At 58.5% G+C, this 8,613-nt stretch overlaps 1 gene segment (V, D, J or C); it reads right to left on the reverse strand.

Moving 5' to 3' along the window:
• Positions 1 to 1,724: 1,724 nt before the first annotated feature.
• Positions 1,725 to 2,009, reverse strand: LOC128946370 (Ig heavy chain V region 914-like; the record flags this gene model as incomplete). The annotated part of the segment is given in 1 exon segment: positions 1,725 to 2,009. A coding segment is annotated over 1 exon segment (285 nt), but the record flags the coding sequence as incomplete, so codon positions are not given.
• Positions 2,010 to 8,613: the final 6,604 nt, after the last annotated feature.

Raw genomic sequence — 8,613 nt, forward strand, 5'->3', positions numbered from 1 at the left:
CCCCTTAGCCCCAACGCTGCCCATTGGCCCCAAACCCTGCCCTGGGTCTGGCCCCAAACTCAACTCTCGGTCCCAAATCTTTCCCCCGACCCCCAAAAGTGCCCCAAGGGCCTAGATTTGGGGACAGTGGGTGAAGTTTGGGTAAGCGGCTGCGGCTGGGAGCCCAGAGCGGGAATTTGGGGCAGAATTGGGCGAGGTTTGGGGCCAAAGCAGGAGGGTTTTGGGCAGAACCAGTTGGGGGTTTGGGGTCTTTTGTTGCCATTGGGGGAAATGGGGCAGATCTGGGACAAAGGGGCAAGACTGGGAGACTTGGGTGTGGGGGAAGGGTTTTCGGCTTTGGGGACAGGTGGGGACACTGAGATGGGGATGGATCCCCCAATGGTGCATTTACCAATAGCAGGAGGGCCCCAATTATCAGCATAAGAACGTTTGGCACAGAAATAGGATCCGGAATCCTCGTCCTTGAGGTTGTTCATGGTCAGCGCCACCGAGCTCTGCCCGTTGTCCCTGGAGATCCTGAACCGGCCCTTGACTGAATCCGCGTACCCGGTGCTGGAACCATCGTTCCTGATCCCCGCAACCCATTCCAGCCCCTGCCCGGGTCTCTGGCGGAACCAGTGCATGGTAAACTGCCGAAACTGAACCCGGACCCTCGGCAGAGGAGGCGCAGGGACCCCCCGGGGGGCTGGAGGTCCCCCCCACACTCCAGCAGGGTCACGGCCGCCCGGAGCCCTGCGGGACAAAGGGGAGATGGGGATGAGGCCAAAGCACAACCCTTGACCACAAAATCCCAACTATTAGCCCCCGGTTTTAACAATTTATCCCTCTCCTCCTGCTCCTGGTCACCCTCCCAGGTGGGTCTCATCCCTTTTTCCAGCTGGCCACACCCACTGCAGGCCCTCAGCCAATCAGGTTTCTCATCCCCATCTCCCCTTTTTCCCGCAGGGCTCTGGGCGGCTGTGACCCTGCAGGCGTGCGGGGGGGAACTCCAGCTCCCCGGGGGGTCCCTGCGCCACCTCTGCCGAGGGTCCGGGTTCGATTTTTGGAGTGTTGCAATGGGCTGGATGCACCAGAGACCCAGGCAGGGGCTGGAATACATCGCCAGTATCAGCGACAATGGTCGTAGCACCTGCTACGCACCATCAGTGCAGGGCCGGTTCAGGATCTCCAGGGACAATGGGCAGAGCTCGGTGACGCTGACCATGACCAACCTCAAGGACGAGGATTCCGGATGCTATTTCTCTGCCAAGGGTGCTGGTGGCTGTGCTGGTTATACTTGTGCCTATTGTATTGACCCTGCACCCATTGCTATGTCCCCACTGTCAGGGTTCCCCAGACACTTCCCCCAATCCCCAGCCCCTGACCCCATTCCTGTCCCCGTGTCCCAGCTCTGAACTGGCTCTGTCCCAAATCTCCCCCATTCTCCCCCAAACTCCCAACTCTCGGCCCCACCCCTTCGCCCTTGGTGCCAATTTTTGTGCTGAACCCTCAAGATTTAATGCCCGCAGCTTGAGTTTGGGGACAGGGTGGCAGATTACTGGCTGCCCCAGAGGGATTCTCGGGCCAATGGTCACAAGTGTCAAGGGCTGAGGTTTTGGAGTAAGGCTCTGGGTTTGAGGACAGGGGGGACTCCAAATGGGAGCAGGGCCAAAACCACCATGATCAACATCACCACAATCAACATCCTCACCAGCAGCAGGAGCACAACAATCATCCCAATTTTTGGCACAGAAATAAAGAGTGGAATCCTCGACCTTGAGGTTGGTCATGGTCAGCGTCATCAGACTCTGCCCGTTGTCCCTGGCGATCATGAACCGGCCCTTGACCGAATCGGCGTACCAGGTGCTGCCACCGCTGCGGATGTAGGCGACGAACTCCAGCCCCTGCCCGGGTCTCTGACGGACCCAGCTCATGGCAACACTCCCAAAACTGAACCCGGACCCTCGGCACAGCAATGTCAGGGACCCCCCGGGGGGCTGGAGTTCCCCCCCGCATTCCAGCAGGGTCATGGCTGCCCGGAGCCCTGCGGGAAAATAGGGGAGATGGGGATGAGGGCAAAGCTCAACATTGACCCAAATGCTGGCTGTTGGCCCCAAATCGTGACAATCTGCTGTCATCCTGCTGCTCCTGGTGGCCCTTCCCGGTGGGTTCCCCCATTTTTACCAGCAGGCCACACCCACTTTTAGGCCGTCGACCAATCAGGTTTCTCATCCCCATCTCCCCTTTGTCCCACAGGGCTCCGGGCGGTCGTGACCCTACTGCAGTGCGGGGGGGACCTCCAGCCCCCTGGGGCGTCCCTGCGCCTCCTCTGCCGCGGGTCCGGGTTCAATTTCGGCAATTTTGGAATGAGCTGGGTCCGCCAGAGACCTGGGCAGGTTTTGGAATACACCGCGGGAATCCACAGCAGGGGCAGCACCTTCTATGCACCATCGGTCAAGGGCCGGTTCAGGATCTCCAGGGACAACGGGCAGAGCTCGGTGATGCTGAGCATGAATAACCTCCAGGACGAGGATTCCGGATCCTATTTCTGCGCCAAGGGTTTTGCTGGTTATGCTGGTGATAATGATGCCTGCTGTATTGACCCCTTCCCCATTGCTGCGTCCCCACCTGTCCCCGTTCCCCAGACCCTTCCCCAGCTCCCAGCCCCTGACCCAGCCCATGACCATTTCTCCATTTGCCTTTCCCCTCTCCGGCCCCAAACCCCAACCCTGGGCCCTTGATCTTCCCCCAAACTCTGCCCCAAAGGTCAGCGCTGGGCCGGGGCTGGGGACACGAATTCAGTCACCGAGAGCGGGGACGAGGGCTGGGATTTGGGAAGGGTCTGGGGAATGTGGACATTTGGGGACACAACAATAGGGGTGGAGTCAATAGCATTGGCATCATGGTCATCCCCATCAGCCCCAGCAGCTTTGGCACAGAAAAAGGATCCGGCATCCTTGTCCTGCAGGTCGATCATGGTCAGTGCTGTGAAGCTCTGCCCGTTGTCCCTGGAGGTCCTGACCCGGCCCTTGACTGATGGGGCGCAGTATGTGAAACACCCAGAGCTGTGGATCCCCGCGAGCCATTCCAGCACCTGCCTGGGTCTCTGGCGTATCCATTGCATTGAGTGACCCCCGAAACTGAACCCGGACTCTTGGTAGAGGAGGCGCAGGGATCCCCCGGGGGGCTGGATGTCCCCCCTGCACTCCAGCAGGGTCACGGCCACCCGGAGCCCTGCGGGACAAAGGGGAGATGGGGATGAGGCAAAAGCTCAACCGTTGACCCCAATCCTGACTCTGGACCCAAAACTGGGACCCTTGGAGTTCATCACGGTCCTCCCACGTGGGTCCCACCTCTTTTTCCAGGTTGCCACGCCTGCTTTAAGGCCCTCGACCAATAAGGTTCCTCATCCCCATCTCCCCTTTGTCCCACAGGGCTCCGGGCGGCCGTGACCCTTCTGCAGTGCGGGGGGGACCTCCAGCCCCCCGGGGGGTCCCTGCACCGCCTCTGCCGAGGGTCTGGGTTCAGTTTCGGCAGTGTCACCCTGTTCTGGATCCGCCAGAGACCCGGGCAGGAGCTGGAGTACATTGGAGAGATAAACCCTAGTGGCAGCACCTGGTACGCACCATCGGTCAAGGGCCGGGTCACGATCTCCAGGGACAATGGGCAGAGCTCAGTGACGCTGAGCATGAACAACCTCCAGGACGAGGATTCTGGATCCTATTTCTGCTCCAAACGTCCTGATGCTCGTGGTGGTGGTTATAGTGTTGATGCTATTGAGCAGCTATTGGGGACCCCCATCTCCCCAAACCCTAACCCCAGACCCCACTCCCGACCCTTTGTCCCAACCAGGCACAGCTTTGGCCCCAAATCTCAGCTCCTGGCCCCACATCTTGGCCCCAAGGAGAGGCATGGCCAGGAAGGTCATTTTGCCCCCTTACTTGGCACAGGTGAGGCGACACCTCCAGGGCTGTGCCCAGCTCCGGCCCCTCAGGTTGGGCAGGACCTGAGGGAAATTTAGGTTGGAAATCAGGAAAAAGTTTTTCATAAAACGAGTCAAAAAGAAGTGGATTGGTTTGCCCGGGAAGGGATGGTGTGACCAACCCTTGGTGGATTCAACAAAGCCTGGAGGTAGCACTGGGTCCCAGGGATGAGGAGTTGGGGCTGGGTTGGACTCGAGGGTCTTGAAGGTCTCTTCTAAGCTGTGAATTCTGTGAATTCTGTGAATTCTGTGAATTTGGACACACAGTTTTGGAGGATGAGAACAAACCCTGAAGAATAGAGTAAGGGGTGGAGCTTTGAAGGCATGACCAGGGGAGGAGCAAAGGAGGGGTCCCAGCCATGGGGGTTGGATGGAGGCCAAAACCATCAGCACCATAACCAGCCCAAGCACCAAAATGTTTGGCACAGAAATAGGATCCGGAATCCTCGTCCTTGAGGTTGTTCATGGTCAGCGTTACCGAGCTCTGCCTGTTTCCCTGGAGATCGTGAACCGGCCCTGCACCGACGGTGAGTATTTGGTGCTGCCACCGCTTCTGATCCCTGCCAGGAATTGCAGCCCCTGCCTGGGTCTCTACCGGATCCAGTGCATGTCAGAACTGCCAAAATTGAAGCCGGACCGATGGCAGAGGAGGCGCAGGGACCCCCCGGGGGGCTGGAGGTGCCCCTCGCACTCCAGCAGGGTCACGGCCGCCCGGAGCCCTGCGGGATAAACGGGAGATGATGGAAATCAAAAGTCTGATTGGTCAAGGGCCTCCAAGTGGGTGTGGCCAGATGGACAAAGGGGTAGAATCCTCCTGGGGGGAGGGTGATAAACTCCAAGGATCCCAGTTTTGGGCCAACAGTCAGCATTTGGGTCAGTGGTTGAGCTCTGGCCTCATCCCCATCTCCCCTTGGTCCCGCAGTGCTCCGGGCGGCCGTGACCCTGCTGGAGTACAGGGGGGACCTCCAGCCCCCTGGGGGCTCCCTGCGCCTCCTCTATCGAGGGTCCAGCTTCAGTTTTGGCAGTTTTGGGATGGGCTGGTATCGGCAGAGGCCTGTGCAGGGGCTGGAATTCATTGGCAGCATCAGCAATGATGGTGCCAGCACATGGTGTAGGCCATCGGTCAAGGGTCGGTTCACGATCTCCAGGGACAATGGGCAGAGCTCGGTGACACTGACCATGAACAACCTCAAGGACGAGGATTCCGGATCCTATTTCTGTGCCAGGGCTTTTTGTGCTGGTTGTTGGGCTATTGCTAATCATGGTGACAATGCTGTTGATAGCGTCAAACTTCTAGATTTTGCTCCTGTCCTATCATTGCATCTCCAAATTTTCAATTTTCGTCCCAAACCTCACCGCTTGTCTCAGATCTTGACCCTTTGTCCCTATTTGCATCAATGGTCAGCACTGACCCCAAACCCTCACCTGTTTCTGCCCCAAAACTCAACCATTGGCCCCAAACCCCCCTGACTCACCCCTGACCCTTTGTCCCAGCCATGCCCCCGTTGCCCCAACACTGCCCATTGGCCCCTAACCCTCCCCTGGGTCTGGCCCCAAACTCAACTCTCGGCCCCAAATCTCCCCCTTGTGCCCCATAAGTGCCCAAAGGGTCGAGATTTGGGGACAGCGGGTGAGGTTTATGTCAGCGGCTGTGGCTGGGAGCCCAAAGTGGCGATTTGGGGCAGAATCGGGTGAGTTTTGGGGCCAAAGTAGGAGGGTTTGGGGCAGAACCAGTCAGGGTTTGGGGTCTTTGGTCACCATTGGTGGAAATGGGGGAGATCTGGGCAAATGGGTCAAAAATGAGGTCAAGGGCAGAGATTTGGGTAAAGGTTCTGAGATTTGGGGACAAGAGGGGCTCAGACGAGGGCGCTGCCGCCACCGGCACGGTCAATAAAGGCAGCAGCAGCCCAAGCAGCACAAGCAGCTTTGGCACAGAAAAAGGATCCAGAATCCTCGTCCTTGGGGTTGTTCATGGTCAGCGTCACCGAGCTCTGCCCGTTGTCCCTGGAGATCGTGAACCGACCCTTGACCGACGGGGCGTACAAGGTGCCGGAACCATCGCTCCTGATGTAGGCGACGCATTCCAGCCCCTGCCCGGGTCTCTGGCGGATACATTGCATGGCAAAACTGCCGAAACTGAACCCGGACCCTCGGCAGAGGAGGCGCAGGGAACCCCCGGGGGGCTGAAGGTGCCCCCCGCACTCCAGCAGGGTCACGGCCGCCTGGAGCCCTGCGGGACAAAGGGGAGATGGGGATGAGGCCAAAGCTCAACCCTTGACCCAAATCCTGACTCTTGGCCCCGAAATTGGGACCCATGGAGTTCATCATCCTCCTCCCAGGTGGGTCCTGCCCCTTTTCCCAGCTGGCCACATGCAGTATGGGACATTCAACCAATCAGCTTTCCCATCCCCATCTTCCCTTTGTTGCGCAGGGCTCCGGGCAGCCGTGACCCTGCTGGAGTGCAGGGGGAAACTAAAAACCCCCCAGGGGGTCCCTGCGCCTCCTCTGCCGAGGGTCCGGGTTCAGTTTTGGCAGTTTTGGGATGGGCTGGTATCGACAGAGACCCAGGCAGGGCTTGGAACACATCGGAGGGATCCAAAGCGATGGCAGCACCTACTATGTGCCATCGTTCAGGGGCCAGGTCACGATCTCCAGGGACAACGGGCAGAGCTCGGTGACGCTGACCATGAACAACCTCAAGGACGAGGATTCCGGATCCTACTGCTGTGCCAAAAACGCCTATGATTGTTGGGGTTGGGAGGCTCATGCTGCTGGTTCTAATTTTGGTCCTGACCCCATCCCTGTGTCCCTACCTGTCCCCATTTCCCTGGTCATTCCCTCCAGCCCATGACCCCATTTTTGCCCCTCCCAGACCCAAATCTGGCCCTCTTTTCCCCAGTCTTGAGCATTTGCACCCAGATTTAGGGACCTTGGTTGAGCCTTGGAGCCAAGAGTTGAGTTTTGGTTCCAGGAGCTGAGATTTGGGGCAGAACCAGCTGAGTTTGGGGCCCATGGTCACAAGTTAACCCCGCTGAGATCTGGGGCACAAAGGGCAGAGTTTTAGGCATGAACAGTTGAGATTTGGGTCAAATGCCTAAAGCTGTAAGAGAAATGTTAGAGGTGAGGCAATGATGGTGGAGATTGGGGGAAAACTGACAAGGTTTTGGGACAAGGGCAAAGATTTGATGGTAGAAAGTAGGAGTTTTTGGATGTCTGTGAGCCCAGTGTCAGGTGATGGGGCCATCTCCGGCATTCTAAATATAATTAGCACCAGAACCACCAGTACCAGGAGATTTGGCACAGAAATAGGTGGCGGAATCCTCGTCCTTGAGGTTGTTCATGGTCAGCGTCACCGAGCTCTGCCCGTTGTCCCTGGAGATCGTGACCCGGCCCCTGAACGATGGCGCGTACCAGGTGCTGCCACCACCATTACTTTTATCTGCAATGTACTCCAGCCCCTGCCTGGGTCTCTGTCGATACCAGCCCATGGCAAAACTGCCAAAACTGAACCCAGACCCTCGGCAGAGGAGGCGCAGGGACCCCCCGGGGGGCTGGAGGTCCCCCCCACACTCCAGCAGGGTCACGGCCGCTCCCCCATCCCCAAACCTTCACCGGTTTTGCCCCCAATTTCCTTTTGTTTGTCCCCAAATCTCCAACAGATGTATCCTGAATGGTAAAGTTCCTTAAACCGTGCAATTAGTCCCAATCCACCCATTAAATAATTGTACACCTCCACCTGACTTTTGCATCGCCACATCGCCATCTCCCCTTTGTCCTGCAGGGCTCCGGGCGGCCGTGAGACTGCTGGAGTGCGGGGGGGACCTCCAGCCCCCCGGGGGGTCCCTGCGCCTCCTCTGCCGCGGGTCCGGGTTCAGTTTCGGGACTTTCTCCATGCTCTGGCTGTGTCAGAAACCCGGGCAGGGGCTGAAATACGTTGCAGGGATCTGGAGCAGTGATTCCTACACCGCGTATGCGCTGTCGGTCAAGGGCCGGTTCACGATCTCCAGGGACAACGGGCAGAACTCGGTGATGCTGACCATGAACAACCTCAAGGACGAGGATTCCGGATCCTATTTCTGTGCCACGGGTTATTATACCAATGCTGCTGCTAGTGATGCCTGTGGTATTGTCCCCATCCCTGTCCCTGTGTCCCCACCTGCCCCCGTTCCCCAGACCCTTCCCCAATCCCCAGCCCCTGACCCCATTCCTGTCCCCGTGTCCCAGCTCTGAACTGGTTCTGCCCCAATCTCAGCTCCTGACCCCAAACCTCAGCTCTGAGCTCCACGTCCAAACCAAATTCCCCAAAACTGACAGGGATGTCCCAGATCCGGCCCCACCGTGCCAATCTGCCTTTGCTTTGTGTGATTGGCCACAAACGTCTCGCGGTGAGCTGCGCCATTGAGTTCTGTGTGTGTTGCCGGGGCTGTGAGCCGCCGGCACCTCCCCATGGCCACAGCCCGGTGAGGAGAGCGATAGTGGGAAACCAAACGGCTCCAGAGGGGTTCCCACAGCCCCGTCCTGGTGGGGATTGGGACAGAGACACCCGGGCGGGGATGGGCCAAGGGCTGAGGTTTGGGGGAAATGTTGGGGGTTTGGGGACAGGTGCGGACACTGAGATGGGTGCGTGGATCCACTGCTAGGGTCTTCACCAT

The sequence above is a fragment of the Melozone crissalis genome, unplaced genomic scaffold, assembly GCF_028551555.1.
Source record: "Melozone crissalis strain CALT ecotype California unplaced genomic scaffold, PUWL_Pcris_2 ptg000079l_1, whole genome shotgun sequence".
Taxonomy (NCBI): domain Eukaryota; kingdom Metazoa; phylum Chordata; class Aves; order Passeriformes; family Passerellidae; genus Melozone; species Melozone crissalis.